Source organism: Gadus macrocephalus, chromosome 7 (assembly GCF_031168955.1).
Source record: "Gadus macrocephalus chromosome 7, ASM3116895v1".
Classification (NCBI taxonomy): Eukaryota; Metazoa; Chordata; class Actinopteri; order Gadiformes; family Gadidae; genus Gadus; species Gadus macrocephalus.
Genome location: NC_082388.1, coordinates 16,057,200 through 16,077,235, shown reverse-complemented (window position 1 = coordinate 16,077,235; position 20,036 = coordinate 16,057,200). Strand labels below are relative to the sequence as shown.

At 44.2% G+C, this 20,036-nt stretch overlaps 3 protein-coding genes across 6 annotated transcripts; all 3 read left to right on the top strand.

Moving 5' to 3' along the window:
- The first annotated feature begins 702 nt into the window (after window positions 1-702).
- Window positions 703-7,412, top strand: LOC132461659 (transcriptional coactivator YAP1-like). 3 transcript variants are annotated; one of them, XM_060056932.1, is made up of 10 exons: window positions 703-978; window positions 1,277-1,328; window positions 1,639-1,845; window positions 2,296-2,495; window positions 3,763-3,878; window positions 4,570-4,671; window positions 4,903-4,979; window positions 5,376-5,494; window positions 5,810-5,910; window positions 6,105-7,412. In XM_060056932.1, the coding sequence occupies exons 3-10, from the start codon at window positions 1,642-1,644 to the stop codon at window positions 6,284-6,286; spliced, it is 1,101 nt and encodes a 366-aa protein (XP_059912915.1). In that variant the 5' UTR covers window positions 703-978; window positions 1,277-1,328; window positions 1,639-1,641; the 3' UTR covers window positions 6,287-7,412. The 3 variants fall into 3 exon arrangements, with proteins under 3 accessions (XP_059912915.1, XP_059912914.1, XP_059912916.1); XM_060056931.1 differs by lacking the exon at window positions 703-978 and having other exon boundaries at window positions 990-1,328; XM_060056933.1 differs by lacking the exons at window positions 703-978; window positions 4,570-4,671 and having other exon boundaries at window positions 992-1,328.
- Window positions 7,413-8,126: 714 nt separating this feature from the next.
- Window positions 8,127-9,909, top strand: timm10b (translocase of inner mitochondrial membrane 10 homolog B (yeast)). Its single transcript, XM_060056940.1, has 3 exons — window positions 8,127-8,420; window positions 8,544-8,639; window positions 8,738-9,909. Exons 1-3 carry the CDS (start codon window positions 8,394-8,396, stop codon window positions 9,374-9,376), a joined length of 762 nt encoding a protein of 253 aa, XP_059912923.1. The 5' UTR covers window positions 8,127-8,393; the 3' UTR covers window positions 9,377-9,909.
- Window positions 9,910-10,547: 638 nt separating this feature from the next.
- Window positions 10,548-19,820, top strand: ilk (integrin-linked kinase). 2 transcript variants are annotated; one of them, XM_060056915.1, is made up of 13 exons: window positions 10,548-10,698; window positions 11,433-11,569; window positions 14,013-14,178; window positions 14,320-14,415; window positions 14,680-14,776; window positions 15,021-15,104; window positions 15,205-15,290; window positions 17,184-17,293; window positions 17,739-17,866; window positions 18,293-18,414; window positions 18,702-18,801; window positions 19,273-19,403; window positions 19,590-19,820. In XM_060056915.1, the coding sequence occupies exons 2-13, from the start codon at window positions 11,481-11,483 to the stop codon at window positions 19,737-19,739; spliced, it is 1,359 nt and encodes a 452-aa protein (XP_059912898.1). In that variant the 5' UTR covers window positions 10,548-10,698; window positions 11,433-11,480; the 3' UTR covers window positions 19,740-19,820. The 2 variants fall into 2 exon arrangements, with proteins under 2 accessions (XP_059912898.1, XP_059912899.1); XM_060056916.1 differs by having other exon boundaries at window positions 10,558-10,702.
- Window positions 19,821-20,036: the final 216 nt, after the last annotated feature.

Sequence of the window (20,036 nt, the reverse complement as noted above, 5' to 3'; positions counted from 1 at the left end):
TGTGTGTGTGTGTGTGTGTGTGTGTGCGCGTGTGTGAACAACTGACATCTGGAGCATGGTCTTGCCTGGTTAATTGGGCTTCAGCAGTCATTTCTAAATCATAAGAACATTGAAGAGCCCTTTTGCACCATCAATCGGTCTATTGATGGTATTACACACCAATGATAGTAATTAGTTCCAGCGTTAGTTTATGGCAATGTTACATACGCAGGCGCTTCTATCCAACGCGACCTGTCACCAAGTGAGGCAAAGAGCCGTCAAAGCATATCATCAATTTTGGATTTAATACATAAATGCAAACTGCATGCCGAGAAAGTTTATACAAAAGACTGGACAGAGTATAGACTAAACAGATGGGGTAAGGTTTGAATTATTGTAATAGTCAAGCTCAGAACCGTTAATCCATCGATATAAAGTTATGTTCTCAGTTCAACATAAGAAAAAAACATCTTTCTGAGAAGTAGACAGCGTTGGCTGACATTCACGGACATATCTTGTCAAGCTGATGGATGGACAGATCTGGTTACTCATGCAACCACGGGCTGGTTGTGCGGCCCAGACACACTTCTTCCCCCCATATGCATGTCTTCCACTAGAGGGCATACATATGGTAGTGTCCGCATAAACAATCCGCGGCCAACCGGAGCAGGCCTCACCAGGAACGGATGTTTTCTCAGGGTAGCTCACTCATACACCCCCCTCTCTCTCTCCCCCCTTCTGCCGTCTCTCCTCTCTTCCCTCTCCCCCCACCAGACCGTCCTTCCCATCAACATAGCCCAACTTTTTCCCGACCCCCACTCCCAGGCTAAACTCTGTCATTTGATAGTTTTAACAATAATCAGTCTAAATTATGCATTATTTCCTTTTCTTCACGGCATTTTGAGCTTTAAGGAATAAATCTACTGAAGATCTTCTTATTTAAATAGAAAGGGGATTGCAAGTGAAAGCTAACATTTGATGGAATACAGTGCTTTTAGGGTGAGTGTCCCTGTTGCGTATTTATCCAGCGGTAAATCTTGTGAATGAACCCGATGTCGGGCTTAAAGGTAGACCTGCACACTGGACGTCGTGTTGTATAACTACGGTGGCTTTAAACACCGCGACCACGCCCCTTAGCGGTATCACATGAATCTGGACCGAAAGTTGAAGTGGGAAAAAAGTTGTGACTTTGGGACGAAAAGTATTTGTAACTTATTTTTCGTTTTTGTACATGTATTATTCTTCTTCAACGTCGGTATGGGGACTACCTACTGCGTGTAAACCATCTGTCCAACAGTGATTTTACCCACCAAGTCTCCTACTTCACGCAGGAGAGAACTGGACTGAAGGTATGTGGGAGGCTTGCTGAGATTTTGCTTCACGCGTCTGTTTTTGCGGTTAACAAAACCGCAGTAGTGTTTCATACGATCTGTATTGCCTTGTACGTTTGCTGTGATCATTACTGTTAAGAAGTAGGCCAAGACGTTGAACAAAGTTGAATAGCACAATTTTAAGTGTAGGGGGCAACGTTTCACAGCATGATCAAATTTCATACGCGACTATTGCATACAGAGCGAGCTCGTCTGTTTACCAATCGAGTGTGCGTCTTCGCGCGCAGTTAATTTATTGTGCTGATTTGTTTTGACACAAAAGTTGAAGATTATGGACGCGCATCATGGCGCGCCTTCGACGGGGCAACAGATCGTGCACGTCCGCGGGGATTCGCAGACGGATCTCGAGGCCCTCTTCAATGCCGTGATGAACCCCAATAAGACCACCAGACCGCCGTCCTCACTGCCCATGCGCATGAGAAAACTTCCAGACTCGTTCTTTCGGCAGCCGGATCCCCGCGGCCACTCCAGACAGGTAGGAGGTTACAAGACATTATGCCCCCTCACACGTTAGCTACATTCCCATGGAAACATAATATACCCTTAGACGCTAGCCACATTGCCATGTAAACAGCTAACTTACAATAAGTCTTCTCAACAATGCATCTTTAGCAAAACTTTAATTGTTTCTGTTATTTATACCAGTGTTTCTTAAACTATGGGTCCAATAATTGGAGATGGGTCGCTGCCAGACAATGCAAAGGACTCCTCTAACTCAAGGAGTGTGCGGTTGGACAGAGTCACACGGATACAAATTGTACTTTGGGTCCACTCCTGAGACAAAATAATTAAAGTACTACTGATTGATACTACGGCACACGCTTTGTCTGTCTCCAAACAGCCTTCCTCTGTGGCCCCTTTGTTTCTATAGCAACACTTTGATGGCTTCATGTGACGAAGAACTCGTGTTCCTCTTCCCCCTCAGGCCAGTTCGGATGGCGGAGTGTGCGGTTCCCTGACCCCTCATCACGTCCGTGCCCACTCCTCGCCCGCCTCCCTCCCCATCAACTCCCTCTCCACCCAGGCCACGGGGCTCCCCTCCGCACCTGTCATCCCCGACGACATGCCGCTCCCCCCCGGTTGGGAGATGGCCAAGACGCCCACTGGCCAGCGATACTTTCTCAAGTAAGGTCAAAGTTCAAGAAATGTAGCAGCCTCCACTATGTGGCAGCAGAAAACGGCCAGCGGTAGAGAGAGAATCTCACACACAAAGACAAACAAACATGCAGACACGCATACATACATGCTGGCACCCTCAGAGGTCTTCTATTGGTTGACGTGTGTCATGTTTTATCCTGTGATGCGTCAGCAGAGCCAGGAAGTGATGTGACGTGTCCAGCGATGTCCAGATAATTGACATGGAATGTGTTGTACTTAATAATTCAATTAATAAATCACTTTAGCAAACATGAATAAACGTATTATTTCGTAAAAGTGGGTTGGCCAACGTGAGGATAGTCAGGTTGTGGTGCTCAACGTGCACTGGGTTTTAACCCAAATGTCCGCCGTCAAGGATAGTTGAGCAAGATGCTGTAGCCCCTACCTGCTCATTAATGACCCGTATGTGTCATTTACAAAACACTAGAAGTGCCTCTGAACTCGAGAACAGCATCTGCTTAGTGACTAGAATTGTTGATATAAATTGTAACGTAAATGGATCCAGAGTGTGCTTATGAATACTACCAAGTGTTTCAAGCTTTACATAAAATAACCCAGTTAAAAGCTGTCAACATGTTGGATCCAAAGTAGTAAACCCGCCCAACGTTTTGACGAGAATCGTTGTACCAGCTCATCAATTCCCATTGGACTGGAGTAGTGATTAACATTGAGTTATTTAGATTTATTATGCATATATTGTAAAATAAAAGTCTAACAAAATATCTTTACAAACTTTTTTTTATGTGTGATAGACATCCATCACGGCTCAACACATTTTGACCCCACCCCAATTTAGCAACAATTATAATCAGCATTAATTAAGACACAGATTATTAAGACAGGCTGTGCATGAAACTTCAAGTGTACGAGAGCTCAAGATGACCAAAAACGGCAGATGCAAGACATGCATGATCAGGGAGGAAATCAACATCTATTCTTCCAATGCATGGGACTGCACCTGTTTCAATCATACCGGTTAACAACTAGCCACACTGGTATGTGTGTGTGTTCACTGGTGTACATATACACCAACACACATGCGGTAATACAGGTAAAGCAAGTCATGTCAGAACATGCCCAGTATTGCAGCAATAGGTTGGTACTCAATTAACGTGTGTGTGTGTGTGTGTGTGTGTGTGTGTGTGTGTGTGTGTGTGTGTGTGTGTGTGTGTGTGTGTGTGTGTGTGTGTGTGTGTGTGTGTGTGTGTGTGTGTGTGTGTGTGTGTGTGTGTAGTCATTTGGATCAGTCAACAACATGGCACGACCCACGTCTCGCCCAGCTCCAGCCCCAGCGGACCCTGCTAGCCCATGGTGTGACCACGCACACACACAACAGTGAAGCAGATTCAGGTATCCCTCCTAATGCTGTAATGTGCACCACCTCCTAGTACCGCAGGCACACACACACACACACACACACACACACACACACACGCAATAACACACACTCGCAATAACACACACAAACACACACACAAGAGCACACACGCACGCACGCACAATAGCACAAGAGCACACAAACACACCCAAACTCACACTCTTGTCCTGTGGCACATAAGGCAAACCTCACAAGCTTTAGGGTTAAGTTTCTTGTTCTTCTATGGTATGGTGCTTGTTGTTTGTGTTGCTTGTTGACCATGATTAGGTTGAATGTTTGTCTTTTGTGGTTAGGGATAAGGGTGCTTGTTCTTCTTCTATGGCTAGGGGTTAGGGTGTTTGTTCTTCCTTTAATGGTTCGGGTCTAGGGTGATTGTTCTTTTATGGTTAGGGGCTAGAGTCCTTGTCTTTCTTCTGTGGTTAATGGCACGTGTGGTTGTTCTTCTATGGTGAGTGGCACGTGTGGTTGTTCTTCTATGGTGAGTGGCACGTGTGGTTGTTCTTCTATGGTGAGTGGCACGTGTGGTTGTTCTTCTATGGTGAGTGGCACGTGTGGTTGTTCTTCTATGGTGAGTGGCACGTGTGGTTGTTCTTCTATGGTTCGTGGTTAAGAGGCTTGTTTTTTCTTCTGTGTTTCATTATTTACATATTCACTATTGTTCAGGTGTGCTTGCTGAGAGCTGGGAGCAGGCAGTCAGTCCAGACGGGGAGACGTACTTTATCAACCACATCAGCAAGTCCACCTCGTGGGTTGACCCGCGTATAGGTAGCGATCAGACCTCTGTCTACAGAACTTCCGCTAAAGCCCTACGCTTCAATTGAAACCCATTGTGTTGCCTACTATTTCACTTTTCATACATCGCCAGGTGCCACTAGTTAGTGGGCACCGCAAGTTCTAAATGATGGCACCGTTTACCAAGGAGACGGCCCTGAGCACCGTATTGGTGTGAAACACTGTTTGTTTCATATTGTTGTGCCACACATTGTTGTATTCCAGCACAGAAGGTGAGCCCAGGCCTTGCTGCCATGGCAACTCAGCAACGTCAGGAAAAGGAAAGGCTCAGGTCTAAGCAGGTGAGAGTCAGACTGAGTAGTATACACTGATGTGTGTTTTTGTATGTATCTTTGTTTATTTCTATAGTTATGTGTACTTTGGTTCTGAGGTGTGAAGTGCTTTGCCTGACCGTTTTTTTGTTAAATATGTAATCGTTTTGATCGAAAAGTTTACTCATTTTAAGTGTTTAACTATTTTGATAAAGCAAACCACCCTTCTTTTAATCTGGAGCTGTGCATCACCCACTTTCTATCGCCATCTGGTGGTGTAATTTAAAAAACTCTTCTACTATATAGTTCTAGATTATCGTTTGCCTTCACTATGCACCACTAACTAACACAACTAATTATCCATAATGCACCCAAGGCTCTATTTCATCCCTATTTTTACTGTGTGACTCTTGCGACCTCCTGTAGGACCTAGGAGGAAGGAACCTCTCCTCTGTTCTTATTGGCCATGACAGAAATGTAGCCAATCAGAACCCATCTCTGGATGCAAGGATTCTTGGCCCTGCCCATGAGCCTGTGCTGAACGGGTAAGATGTCACAGAATACTGTAAAATGTCAATAATTGTAATAATGTGTTTAATTTATTAAGCTAACTTAAGTGCTCAAGGACACTTAAAATTACATGAAAATACCAAAAACAGGAGTAAAGACAAAATATCGAGAGTAAGATGTTAAAAGCAGTTCTAAATAGGTATGTTGTGATTGATGTTTTACAATAAAGGAGGGGGGTGGATCCACAGATATGTTAGGGAAGGGGGTTCCAGAGAGATGGGGTGGTTGCTGGTCATGTCGTGAGGCACACGCCTCCACTATGTTATGAATGCGTTCTCGGCCTCCACCAGCGCTCACTCCCGGGACCAGAGCACCGACAGCGGCCTCAGCGTCAGCAGCTTGCCCCGCCCCTCCGACCACATGCTGAGCTCCATGGACCACATGGACACTGGTAAGAGAGGACACGCCTTGCACACAAACCATGCAATTAGATGCATGTAGTATTTAGATATATGTATTCCGGCGACTGAAACGGTCTTTGTAGATAACTGTTTAAAAAAAAAAAAAGAAGGGATAATTAAGGGAGTGTTTTTATGCATGTTGGTTTACACATACAAATATCCGGTTATGTCTGGTGACCCCCAGGTGACCCCACGGAGACCTCATCGCTGACCTTGCAGGACACGATGTCAGGGCTGCCCATGTCTGACACGGAGGAGCTCATGCCTTGCATCCCAGAAGGTCTGACCTCAGACCTCCTCATGGACATGGAGACAGTGCTGTCCAGCTCACACATGGACAAAGACAGCCTGCTCACTTGGCTATAGTGCTCCACCCATCGGAGCAGTTGTGAAGGCGCTTTGCTGCAGGAATCTGTCGGCCAAAGCCTCAATCAGTCGAGCCGCAAAGTTGTTGTTTTTTTGTCGTCCTGCATTTAAAAGTATTGTCTTTCTAGTAAACACGTCGGACAGAAGAGTTGTGTTCAGTTCAGATTCACATGTCCTTTGTGGTCAAAAAGCACATTGATGACACACAGTTCCGTCCCGGGGCTCTGGTCTGTCATCCGTACCAATCCATCCATACCATTTGTTTGTGGGACATGTTTTCCCCCAAAAAGTGACCAGCCACAGACAGAGAGGCTGGGGGCAATAGAAGCGTGCTCATGTGTAGTAGTACCTACCTTACCATGGAGATCAATGAAAACATACGAGGTGAGGCTGGCAACAGGCTGGCTCTAGTTAGTTGTGTTTGACGGGAGTCTGACTCGGCACCACAGACTCTTAAGTTGCTTTTTGGTCGCGTTTGGTATCACAGTTGCAGCGGCCTTGGGATTTGCAGTGAAATCGGTACAAACAACACTACGCTTGTCATGGAGTATTCGGCTGTTATCTCAATTTATATTTTTTTATCGTGTACTTTTAAAAGGTATTCTGAATACTGAGAGAAGTCTGTGTAATGTAAAGTATGCATTTTTTATGAAAAATCTCTGCAGCTTTGTTGTCGCATGTGTGTTTATGTGCGCATGTGTGTTTTTCAACAGTTTTTGCTGAACAACCGCCCCCCCCCCCACACTCACATACACGTTGTTGATTTTGATATATTAGCATTTTATAGCATACATTTACAAGCATAGCTATTGGAATCTACATGGATGATGTTGTTTAAGTGTATCGACATCCTAACCAAATTTCAATCTAGCTCAACTAAAGAAGCTATGTTGCTTGCAAGATACACTTAGAATATGACACCCTATTTAATCATTATCTGAAATGTTTGTATAATGTGCATTGTTGACGGATAAATGGAGGACATTGTATTTTGAGGGGAACTGAAATAGCTGATGTTCTTATACCATTCTTTTTGTATAATTTTCAATGCGTGGGTCACATATCTTATAATTACTCATGTAGCCATTTTAACGCTTTAGTTTAATAATTAAATATTTGTTTGCAATATTGTATGCTCAATTTGCTAATTTAGTTGATAGTTGTAACTATATGTATCTTGCGCCCACAAACCTCACTCCACTCAATATCCTGCGTTAATGATTTTTTCTTTATTAACACAACAGGTAATACTTTACAATAAGTGTACATTAACATTAATAATACAGTAATAAGCATAAGCTATTAATTAACTAACAGCTAACAGTTAGTTATATAATGGTCTAGTAATCGTTTATTAACCCATATGCTTTTGCTATATAAAATATTATTACATTAACTAATATTATATAATGGTTAATTAATGTAACCTTATTGCCAAGTGTTACCATACAACATGAATATGTTTTAGAGTTGATAATACCAATGGAAAATAAATTGGATTTTGTTTTCACAAAATGCAAGCTTCTTTTCGTTGTATTCTGTATTATTTAAGAGTCCCATCCCTGGAAAACAAACATTTTAAACATAATAATGAAATCTCAAAATACTTTCAGCTCATAGGATATGGGTCTAAATTGAACAAGGATCCTTATAAATGGAAAAAATATACAGTTACAAATATATTGTAGCAAGTTTTCCTGAATTCATACTTGGGGAGAACTTGAATCCAAATAATAGTCTTATTGTAATACTTTAACCACTATAATACCGTCGAAGTTTAAATCGTTGAAGAATGTACTGTTCACAGCTTTACTAAACATTAAGGTAAAAAAAAACGGTCTAGTAGGCGTGGCTTCATGCGGCCGGGGAGGAACTAAACATGGCAGCCCCCGTGTGAAAGTCACGTTACTGCAATCCTTTAGGTTTAGGCCGTCATATTTGTGTATGTTTATGTTGTTTATAATGTACAATTAAGGTACATTTCAGGTATATACACATTTATAGCATTTTAGTTAAATAAGGGACGATAGGGCTTCCTCTCCAAACATTTGTTAGGCCGACTCACTCAGCTGGCAAGTTCACCTTTTAGCCAACGTTCAGATCAATTATGGAGCCTGAAATGCAAATCCGGAATGTAAGTCAAATGTTCATCGTTAAAGTACATTTCCTTGGAAAATGGTGTACATGAAGACCCCAAAAATTGTTTCAGTGTTCCATTTTGTATTGACTGTGAAAGCTTCTATTCTGAAATGTATAGCTTCGGGATTTCCTGCTGGTGTACAATCGCATGACCGAAACCTGTTTCCAACGATGCTCTAGCAATTTTAACTACAGAAATCTGACAATGGTGGAGGTAAGTGATGTGAAAAATGTCAGTCTGCAAGTGTGTATTGAATATTTACAATACACCTATTGATTGCACAGCTGTTTGATTTGTTGTCCTGTGTTTAGGACCGTTGTGTGGATAACTGCGCTGGGAAGCTGATTCGCGCTAACAATCGTCTGATGGGCACCTATGTGCAGTTGATGCCAAAAATGGTCCAGAAACGCATGGATGAGATGCAGAGCAAGGTTGCAGAGGCAGAGGCAGCAGCAGCAGCCGCAGCCGCAGCAGCAGCAGGGTCGGTCACCGAAGCTCCAAACACCACAGAATTCTCCATAGACCAAACCTCACCACTGCCTCCACCTGCTTACCCGTCTCCAGTCGATACGGATACAGGACCCCTGCATGTACTCACTGGACCCGTGCTTGATTCAGGTCCTACGTCCCTGGTGGAGGCGACACAAAGCCACATGGCCCTTCCTGTACCAATCATACCAGCCCCAGCAGAAGCGTTTATTCCAACACCTTTTGATAACGTGGGGATTAAACCTGCTTCTACGTTTATTCCACCATCTTTTGATAACGTGGGGGTTGGACCAGTGTCTACGGTAGTTTCCCCTCTGCCAGGACCCTCTGTCAGCAGCATACATGATACACCTCTTCCTGTAGCCCATATCACCCCACCTGTAGTACCTGCTCCATCTGTACCGACCCCAGCCAGACCAGAGAGCCTCGCAGCGGACGTGTCAACAATATCTAAAGCCTAGTGGTTGTGGAGAGAACCATGGCGCTCCTCTCTGCCAGGCCGGAAGGATGGCTCAGCCTTCAAAGATGTCGACCAACCTCTTTTTACCATCAACAACCACAACTACAGCTTGGTTGTTATTATCCACACACAATCCCATACTGGGCGTCCAGAGAGAGTCATAGTGACGCACTAATAAGATATTATAGATAATAATTGTGTATTAGCAAAAATATGCCTATCCCTTTTTATTAATTTTTTCGTGTCATAGTAAAGTTAACTAATGACCGATATACAAAGTCACATGTGATATTGTTTGTATATATGTCACTGGCTGATAATGAAGAGTAAGCATCAACAATATAAGTTAAATAAAGGCCATTGTATTAGTGGAAAGGATGATAACTTCAGGTTCTGGTGGTAAAAGATTGATATGTGTTTAACGCACACACTTGTTTGTTTGTCTCATTGTGGATAATGTGGAATCCCATCTTACTCCAATTATTTCTTTGTCAATGCAGTTTTCTTAATTAAAAGAAGCCATCTGAAATGCTAGTGTGCCCATTTTTTCTTTTTTTAAACTAGGGCTGGAACTCGAGTGCTTGATATTGTTGTTTAAATAGAAATTACAATCCATTATTTTTCCCGGTATCAACACCATTCATAGAGGGTTCTGCTATAAGTTGTGTGTTTGTTTAGCCATTTATCCAGATCTATGACGAAGGCATCTGGAACATTATGCCCATTCATGGTGGCTGTCGAGCACGGGGGAGGAGCTAAGAAGGAGCAAATATTGTAAACCTCCATTCTGAATGCAAAATAAAGAAGCTTGTCGTTTGTCAAAGCTAAATATAATTATTTTGCCATTGGCATTTTCCAATGTTACAAAGGTAAATGCTTTAATAATTACAATAAATTATTAATTCATAATATTGTGTCAAGTATTTGTGTGTGTGTATGTGTGACTTGTCTGTGTTTGAATGAATACAATGCCAACCTCTTAATTTCCCTCCCAATTACTATGATTAGATATTGCAAGTATACACAGACCATAATAACGATATGTGTGGTGGACATTTCGCACAATTTTACGATGATGTTGACATATTCTTTTGATGTAGTTCAAACGCTGTCCTATAGGGGGCACTAATGTCTTGTTTAAGAGGGACACTATAGATCCATGAGCCACATCGCTCTCAAGTTGACGCGTCAAGCAGTGGAAGTGGGGCGTTGACATTCTATTCCTTGAGTTTACAGAGAATATCGGGCCGCGGGACAACCTGGAAAAGTACACCGTTATCGTCTTCCAACTTTGCTTTCCACGTTTTTGTAAGAACATCACTTGTAAGTAAGCAACTGTGTTTTGTCAGAAGTATTTAACGTTTTTTTATTCATTGTAGTTGAACGAAAGTTATATGAGAGATTTTTTCCAAGATATGCGTTGCCTTCGCAAAACAGGAAAACAAGACGAAATGCTAAATAAATGGTATATTTGATTACAATCGGATTTAATAATTCAAGGATGTAATGGTTCATGATTTTCACGAATAATCGTGAACAAAAGTTGGCTAACCTAAAGTTTTCGCAGTAAAGACCGCCCCCCCTCTCTCTCTCTCTCTCTCTCTCTCTCTCTCTCTCTCTCTCTCTCTCTCTCTCTCTCTCTCTCTCTCTCTCTCTCTCTCTCTCTCTCAGCCTCTCAGTCTCTCAGTGTCTTTCTCTCTGGATCAGTCTCTCTCACACACACACACACACACACACACACACACACACACACACACACACACACACACACACACACACACACACACAAAGACGCAAGCACACACACACACACACACACACACACACACACACACACACACACACACACACACACACACACACACACACACACACACACACACACACACTCATAGACTTCTGGCACCCTGCAAGACCCTTAGCTCAGCTCTAAAATATCTCACATGATGACATCACATTTTTTAAACAAACTATATATTTGTCAGTATGGGGACTCCTATAGTGGCAAAGAGACGCCATTAGAATAAAATATCTCTGTTTATTTGCTCCTTGTTTAGATACATATTACCAGGGAACCAGTGGATTGTGTACTGCTACTGGCTGCTATGGATGACATCTTCACACAATGTCGCGAGGGAAACTCTGTGGCTGTGCGCCTGTGGTTGGACAACACAGAGAATGACCTAAATTTGGGGTAAGCTGGTCCAGATGTTGTTCTTTAATGGATGGTGGTTGTGAATACATGAATGAAATCATCAGAAATGTTGGTTAGGTGAATTAGTGTGGTCATGGTTTGGGGGTGGGGGTGTAATATAGCATAGGACCGAGTTCAACATCTTCTGAACTGAACGGTTCACGGGAGTGGATAACTTAGGTCTCCTTTTTTACGTGTGTGTGCGTGCGTGCGTGCGTGCGTGCGTGCGTGTGTGTGTCTCTCATACTGGATCTCTGCCTTCTTATCCACGGCATTCAGACTTTACTTTCTTTCCTTCTACTTCCTATGCCGTTTTCTCTCGGGCTGAAATCATTTCCATAAATAGAATTGAGTTCATGGCTGCCACTGTGTTTATGAATGATGGTGCAGGAGGTTAGTTTGACAGGACGCTGGTGATGGATGAGGGGTCAACATAGGGAAGTTAAGACAGAGACACTTAAGGAAGTTTTTCTCTCAACAGAAACATTAAATACGTATTGATATTTGATTGAATATCCTTGATATGAATGTATCCTCTTCTACAAAATGACTGAACCATGGGTCCTGTCCTTCCTATGTCTTGGTTCTATCCTATAGGTCTATCCGAGATAGGTCTGGATTTTATCCTGTGTTCTATTCTAGCTAGGACTGGGTTGTATCCTAACCAGGACTGGGTTTTATCCTAGTTAGGTGATTGTTATATCCTAGCTAGGCCTGGGTTCTATTTTGTATACTAGCTAGGTGATTGTTATATCCTAGCTAGGCCTGGGTTCTATTTTAGCTAGGCCTGGTTGCTATACTAACTAGACCTAGGTTCTGCACTAGCTAATTCTGGGACCTCTCCTAACTAGGCCTGGTTTCTATACTAGCTAGGTCTATATCTAATCTGAAAATCTGGGTTGTTTTCTCGCCAGGCCAGGGTTCTATAGGGTTCTGTGCCTGGGTTCTATCCTAGCTATGCCTAGGTTACCCCCTAGCTAGGACTGCATTCTCTCTTAGCTTAACCAAGGTTCTATTTGACCTAGGCCTGGGTTCTATCCTAAATAGCCCAGGGTTTCATCCTAACTAGCCAGGGTTATATCCTGGCCTGGCCATAGTATGATCCTAGCTAGCCTTGTGTTATATTCTAGATAGGCCTTGGTTCTTATCCTGGGGTTCTATCCTAGCTAGGCCTGGGTTCTATCCTAGGGTTCTATCCTAGCTATGCCTGGGTTCTATCCTACCTAGGCCTGGCTTCTTATCCTAGGGTTCTATCCTAGCTAGGCCTGGGTTATGTCCTAGTTAAACTGGGGTTCTATCCTAGTTAGGTTGGGGTTCTATTCTAGATGGGCATTGGTTTGCTTTTAATGATTAAATATCAGACATCTATTTATAAATAGGCCACGATAAAACAATATGGTTCCTTTTTTGGAACAAATGTTAGGAATCTCCAACTAGGGCCAGCAGGACAAAAATACATGCCATTCCAGAAGTCTCCAAAGAGCTGTGAATATGAGAGAGGGGGGGAGGGAAAGAGAGGATGAGTAAGAGTAAGAGAGAGAGAATGCGTGGCTAGAGATTCCACGCAGTGTATTTTCACCTCCCATTCCTCGACCCCCTTTCTCCCTACTTTTTATAGAACACAGTATGAGTCAAAGGGGCAAAAACGCTCACAAACTGTCTGCTTACATCAAAGAAATATCTGTGATTTAAAGGTTACTCTAACATGAGTAAGTATGCATGCATAACATTTTCAGACCGGAAACGCACGCACGCACGCACACACACACACACACACACACACACACACGTACAGGCACGCACAGATCAGGAGGTCCCCCATCTTATTCCTGTTGAGACTTGTAGACAAACAGTGTTTAGTTTGTGGTCTGGCAGCTGCCAACTTACTGTGGCGTAGGGAGGTGTGTGTGTGTGTGTGGGGGGGGGGGGATGCTGCTGGGTTGATGGGCTGGTCATGGTGTAGTGTGAATGCTGTGTCCCCCCCTCATTGGCAGACTTACATTCAGAGACTATAAGCTCAGGTTTGGCCGGCAGTAGTATGGGTGTAGTTGGAGGGGACAGCTATGGTAAGTATGTGTAAATATAGACTGGCAAGTAGGTGTGTGTTCGTGTGCCTGTGTGTGTGTGTGTGTGTGTGTGTGTGTGTGGGTGTGTGTGTGTGTATGTGTGTATTTTTCTCTCTCTGTATATGCGTACGAGAGAGTGTGTATGTGAGTGTGCGTGTGTGTGTGTGTGTGTGTGTGTGTGTGTGTGTGTGTGTGTGTGTGTGTGTGTGTGTGTGTGTGTGTGTGTGTGTGTGTGTGTGTGTGTGTGTGTGTGTGTGTTTGTGTGCATTAGCAAAGAGCAGTGGTTTGTATCTTGTCTCCCCCTGTCCGTCCGAAAGTAGCCCCGCTTATCCACAAGGTTTATGTGTGTGTTTGTGTGGGTGTGTGTGTGTATGAAGGGACCACCACGGCTTCAGCCCCCTGCACTGGGCATGCCGGGAGGGGAGGGGCCCGTTGGTGGACATGCTCATCATGAGGGGGGCCCGCATCAACGTGATGAACCGCGGCGACGACACGCCCCTGCACCTCGCCGCCAGCCACGGACACAGAGACATCGTGGCTAAGGTACACACACACATACATGCATATACATACGCATATACACCCTGACACACACATCGGTTTGCTGTCATACACACAGACATGCCAAGCACACACACAAACACACACACACACACACAAAGTACATTGATTGTTATTTTTCAGCTGATTCAGTGCAAAGCGGACCCGAATGCCGCCAACGAACATGGAAACACACCTCTCCACTACGCCTGTTTCTGGGGACAAGACCAGGTGGCTGAGGTAGGACTGCAGGCACCCGACAGGTCTTCATGATAGCACCCTCATCTACCTTCACTCAAGTACTGCATTACAACCAACAGCCACTTAGCCTAACTATTGGTTTTGTGTGATGAAATTTGATTGATGAGATTATTGGGTGGTTGCAGGTATTTCATATTGGATATATACTTTCACATTTTTTCATGTGATATAAGACAATGTGATTCAGATACATTCAGCTTCAATCAAATGAATCAGTGAATGTGATTCCCTCCCTGTTCTCAGGATCTAGTGACATGTGACGCCCAGGTGTGTGTATGTAACAGGTACGGCCAGACGCCTCTGGATAAAGCCAAGCCTCACCTGCAGCAGCTGCTACAAGGTCAGGAGTCATTCTAAGAGCCTTATTATTATCATTCAGTAGCGTTGGATGGAAATGTCTGCTGAATGTCCAAATATAAACAACTGTCAGATGCTTCGTATAAACGCATCTTCTAAGAAGTGTGACGACGACATACCTCAGTTTGTCACTTTGAAAAACATGTACATGAAATATCTTTTACTTTGTTTACAGAACGATATTCGTTTATTTAATTGTGTTTATTTCTCGCCTCTGATGATCCTAGAAAGGGCAGAGAAACAAGGCCAGAGCCTGACCAAAGTTCCTTACAGGGAAACCTTCTGGAAGGGAACCATGCGCACACGCCCGCGTACGTATTACAGAACATGACATAGTCAAATACAAACAACTGAGTTCAAGTCTTGGTTTTGGTTTCACCGCCGTTGTCATGTTGTTGTCCTCTCTGTTAGGTAATGGCACTCTGAACAAGCAGGCCGGTGTGGACTTCAAGCAGCTGTCTCTTTTAGCCAAGATCAATGAGAACCAGTCCGGAGAGGTCAGTCAAGTTAACTTCATAAGTACAGCCCTTAATCAAAGTAACAGTCTCAATGGACTTCTCAGGCGACATCCTCCGAACCGTATAGTTGAATTTAGAGACGCTGCGATGCACCATCATGAAATGAAAGTCCACAGTTCAATGTGGCCTTATAAAGAAAAATATACCAATGCTCCAACCTAAGATTGTGGAAAGAAAGCCAACCAACATGTTCATACAAGCTACAGTGATGAGTACGAAAACCAGAATTTGTTACAAATCTTAGTGCTAGTGGTATACTGAACCCAGCATTTTCCAAAAAGATTGATCGGCATACATACATAAAATAACACCATAATCCAGTATTGACAGAAAGGTTGCTTGGATAAGTCTTTTTCTCACACTAAAAGAGAAACAACCTTTGTTCCTATATAAAAACCCAACTTTACTCTAAGTTTTTTTGTTAGACACTCAATGTGATGTTTAAAGGACAAATTTTCTTCTAAGAAGAAACCAAGATATTTGTAGACTGGAACTTTTGCTCTCTTTTCTAGTGTAACAATCTGACAAACATTTTCTGTTTTCCTTGATTTTGAGAAGCATATATTTTTAGTTTTGTCAGAGTTTAGTACAAGTCTCAATTTGTGGAGATTCTCCTGAATAGTATTAAAGGCAGATTGCAGTTTTTCTGTGGCACTTGCCAAGGATGAGGCAGAGCAATAAAAACGGTATCATCCGCATAAAAAGGACACTTTTTGCTTTTGTTACATTGTGACACAAGTCACCTATTTAAATAGTAAATAAAATGGGACCCAAAATGGACCCCTGGGGGACACCATTTTGTATAAGTAAGGCGTTTAAGGACACACCATCAACCTGAACACTTTGAAGTAGGCCCCTGAAGTAGTTGGCAAACCATTTGACAGCTTTTAAAGACATTCCAATATCCACCAACCTCTGAGACAGGACAGCTTGTTCAACCGTGTCAAACGCCTTTGACAGATCCAAGAATAGTTCAGCATAATATTCTTTCGAATCAATTGCACATATGAAATCATTTAACACTTTCATAGTGGCAGTGACAGTGCTGTGTTTTTTTTTACGAAAACCTGACTGCAAATCATTTAATATGTTATTTGTTGGTAAATAATCTTTCAACTGGACACTTATAAGCCCTTCTAAAACCTTGGCTAAAACTGATAGTTTAGATATTGACCTATAATTATACAATTTTTAGTATGGATTTTAATTATGGATCCAACCCATCAGGACCTGAGGATTTCTTGCCATTTAACTTTATAAGAGCATCATTTAGCTCCTGTGTTGTAATAGGGACAAGATCAAAATTGAAAGGTGCATTATTCCTAGACCAAGGGTAATCCTCTTGTCTTATCTGCTGGTGCATGCTCAAACAACAAACCAGAAGATATAAAGTGCTGGTTCAGGGAATCTAGCATACCTTTCTTGTCTGTAATATTTTTTTCATTAAACTTCAGTGTATTTGGCAGCACATTATCCCTAGTTCCTTGGGACAGTGATTTTATAACTTTCCAATATTTAGAAGGGTTATGGAAACTATCACATATTTCATTGACATAAAAATCTGATTTAGCTTTACGTATTTGAGATACATATTTGTTCCTAAGGTGTCTACAATGTTGCCAGTCTGAGCTATTCTTAGATTTCTTTACAGTTGCCCAAGCAAGATCACGCTCATGGATTAGATCAGACAATTGCTCTGAAAACCACGGATTATCACGCCCTTTAATCTTATATTTCCTAAAAGGAGCATGCTTGTTTATTATCCACAAATAATGATTTAAAATATTGCAATGCTAACTCGGTCTGCTCTCATGCTGATATTGATGCTGATCAATCCCGCTCATCTCCCTACCCTGTCTGTTGCTGCTGTAGTTGTGGCAAGGACGCTGGCAGGGAGAAGAGATCGTAGTCAAGGTGTTGAATGTCAGAGATTGGACCACCAGGAAAAGCCGGGATTTCAACGAGGAGCACCCTAAACTTCGGTAACTAGTTTAGGGGACAAAAAAACAGTTCAGATAACGCTAACGATTCGATTTGTGACCCTTGATTTCTTATGAATCGTCAATGTACTTTATTGAGATGTATTGTCTCCTTACCTCTGAGACGTAACTATATTAGACTTCGTAATTATTAGGAAATATTATTTTTGTCTTATTTTGTGATTCATATATCTATCTGCACTCTGCCTGGTGGTTTTCTTGGGAACTTGCAGTGACATTCCAAGCCCTGCACTTGGAATGTTTATGTATTTACTCTGATTGTGATTGTATCTTGAACAGCCTCAATTATAAGTGGCTTGACTCAATGTTAATGCAATGTAATGACCACCAGACTGTAGTTTGCCGGAAGCTGCCTTTCTCAAGCTGCCTTACATTGATTGGCTGTAATTAATCCTAATCTCTTGTCTCTCTCTCTCTCTCTTGGTAGAATCTTCTCTCATCCAAATATCTTGCCGGTTCTTGGCGCCTGTCAGGCCCCTCCCTCCCCCCATCCCATAATAATCAGCCACTACATGCCCTACGGGTCACTCTACAACATCCTGCACCAGGGAACGAGTAAGAAAGCTTTTTGCAATTGGATACTTCAAGGGAGGACCCCATGTTTGCCTGTAGAGTTCCTTCTATATTCCTGATAGGAGACCGGGGCTAGTTTGGTTATGGTCTTGTCGGCTAAATAAAAGTAAATACATGGCCTGAGGCTACGGTCCTCCCTCTCCGCCTCCCTTACTCATTTTCTCTCCTGTCTCCCCACCTTGTTTACCGTGTGAACTTCACTCCCCCCTCTCTCTCCTCCCTCCCTCTCTTATCTAAACGTGTCCTGCATCTTCCCTGTCCCCTCTTCCCCTCTCATATCTCTCCTACCTCTCCTCTCTCCTCCTATCCTGCGTCTCCTCTTTCCTCCTATCCTACGCCTCCTCTCTCCGCCCATCCTGCCTCTTTCCCCCTCTCCCGTTCTCCTCTTGGTGTCCATGGCGACGGCAGCACTGGTGGTGGACCAGACGCAGGCGCTGAAGTTTGCCTGGGACATCGCCAGCGGCATGGCCTTCCTGCACACGCTGGAGCCAATGGTGGCGCGGCTCCACCTTAACAGCAAGCACGTCATGGTAGCACACACACACTGGCACACGTGCACGCACACACAAATACACTCACATATTCACACACACACACACACACACACACACACACACACACACACACACACACACACACACACACACACACACACACACACACACACACACACACACACACACACACACACACACACACACACAAGCATAGCATAACCATATAATCATCTTCTCCACCCCAGTCAAATGCTTGGTCATCGCTGAATGGCTCTTTAAATCATCTCTGGCTTTTATTTTGGCCAATAATTCCTCTACAGATTGATGAAGACATGACGGCCAGAGTCAGCATGGCCGACGCCAAGCTCTCTTTCCAGTGTCCCGGTCGCAGCTACTCCCCCGCCTGGCTGGCCCCCGAAGGTACACACCTTGTCTTGTGTCCTGTGCCTATTTATAAGTTATCTATCCCCCCCGCATACTCCCTGGCTTCTTCTTGCCTAGTTTACATTTATTTATGTAATGCTGAGTAAACACTAAAGGCCAATCAATTCTTCTGTGGTGAATGGACACCGTAGGTACGCAAAGGGGCTCTTAAGTCACATGACCGCAGAGGCTACCTTCATAGGTCATGCACACCCACCCTCACACTCTCCAAGTCAACGCATTGGTCTCCTCTGCTACGTGTGTTCGACGGTTAATTCTAGATAGAACAGTTGAGGAGGTTCCCATATATTTTCAGCTGTGCGACTCATCATCCTCACGTCATGAAAGACCACCAGATGGCACTGAATAGGGACTTTTTAGCCGACTATGCTCGGACAACACATTACATTGAACCGTATCTAGTTTCTTCACTATGTCTTGACCTTTAACCCCCCCTCCAACCCCCAGCCCTTCAGAAGAGGCCGGAGGACATCAACAGGCGCTCAGCAGACATGTGGAGCTTTGCCGTGCTGCTCTGGGAGCTCGTCACCAGGGAGGTGCCCTTCGCAGATCTGTCCCAGATGGAGATAGGCATGAAGGTGTGTGTGTGTGTGCGTGTGTGCGAGAGAGAGAGATAGTGTGTTTGAAATATATACTATAGAAACACACATTTAAAACTCAAAGATATGTGCATGCGTTTGTGTTTGCCTGCGTCCGTGTCTAAATGGGCTAGATGGGGTCACTCACTGTAACCTTTACATCGACCGCATGCACTCTTTCCACAGGTGTCCCTGGAGGGTTTGCGGCCCACCATCCCCCCGGGGATCTCCCCCCACGTGTGTAAGCTGATGAGGCTGTGCATGAACGAGGACCCGGCCAAGAGACCCAAGTTCGACATGATCGTGCCCATCCTGGAGAAGATGCAAGACAAGTGATGAGCCACGCCGCTGAGTGTGATGCTAGTGAACCGGTCCCCCCCCCGCCCTCCTCCCCGCCCTCCTCCCCGCCCTCCCCCCCGCCCTCCTCCACGCCCTCCCCCACGCCCTCCTCCACGCCCTCCCCCCCGCCCTCCCCCACGCCCTCCTCCACGCCCTCCCCCCCGCCCTCCCCCACGCCCTCCCCCCCGCCCTCCCCCCCGCCCTCCCCCCGCCCTCCTCCACGCCCTCCCCCCCGCCCTCCCCCCGCCCTCCTCCACGCCCTCCCCCCCGCCCTCCCCCCCGCCCTCCCCCCCG

What these genes read in the sequence shown, in the direction of transcription:
- ilk (XM_060056915.1), top strand. Translation starts at nt 11,481, where the DNA reads ATGGATGACATCTTCACACAATGTCGCGAGGGAAACTCTGTGGCTGTG. An exon ending in GACAAGACCAGGTGGCTGAG is followed by an intron (nt 14,416 to 14,679) that starts GTAGGACTGCAG and finishes CCCTGTTCTCAG; the next exon opens with GATCTAGTGACATGTGACGC. An exon ending in AACCATGCGCACACGCCCGC is followed by an intron (nt 15,105 to 15,204) that starts GTACGTATTACA and finishes CCTCTCTGTTAG; the next exon opens with GTAATGGCACTCTGAACAAG.
- LOC132461659 (XM_060056932.1), top strand. Translation starts at nt 1,642, where the DNA reads ATGGACGCGCATCATGGCGCGCCTTCGACGGGGCAACAGATCGTGCAC. An exon ending in AAAGGCTCAGGTCTAAGCAG is followed by an intron (nt 4,980 to 5,375) that starts GTGAGAGTCAGA and finishes GACCTCCTGTAG; the next exon opens with GACCTAGGAGGAAGGAACCT. An exon ending in CATGAGCCTGTGCTGAACGG is followed by an intron (nt 5,495 to 5,809) that starts GTAAGATGTCAC and finishes GGCCTCCACCAG; the next exon opens with CGCTCACTCCCGGGACCAGA.
- timm10b (XM_060056940.1), top strand. Translation starts at nt 8,394, where the DNA reads ATGGAGCCTGAAATGCAAATCCGGAAT. An exon ending in CTGAAATGCAAATCCGGAAT is followed by an intron (nt 8,421 to 8,543) that starts GTAAGTCAAATG and finishes TGAAATGTATAG; the next exon opens with CTTCGGGATTTCCTGCTGGT. An exon ending in GAAATCTGACAATGGTGGAG is followed by an intron (nt 8,640 to 8,737) that starts GTAAGTGATGTG and finishes TCCTGTGTTTAG; the next exon opens with GACCGTTGTGTGGATAACTG.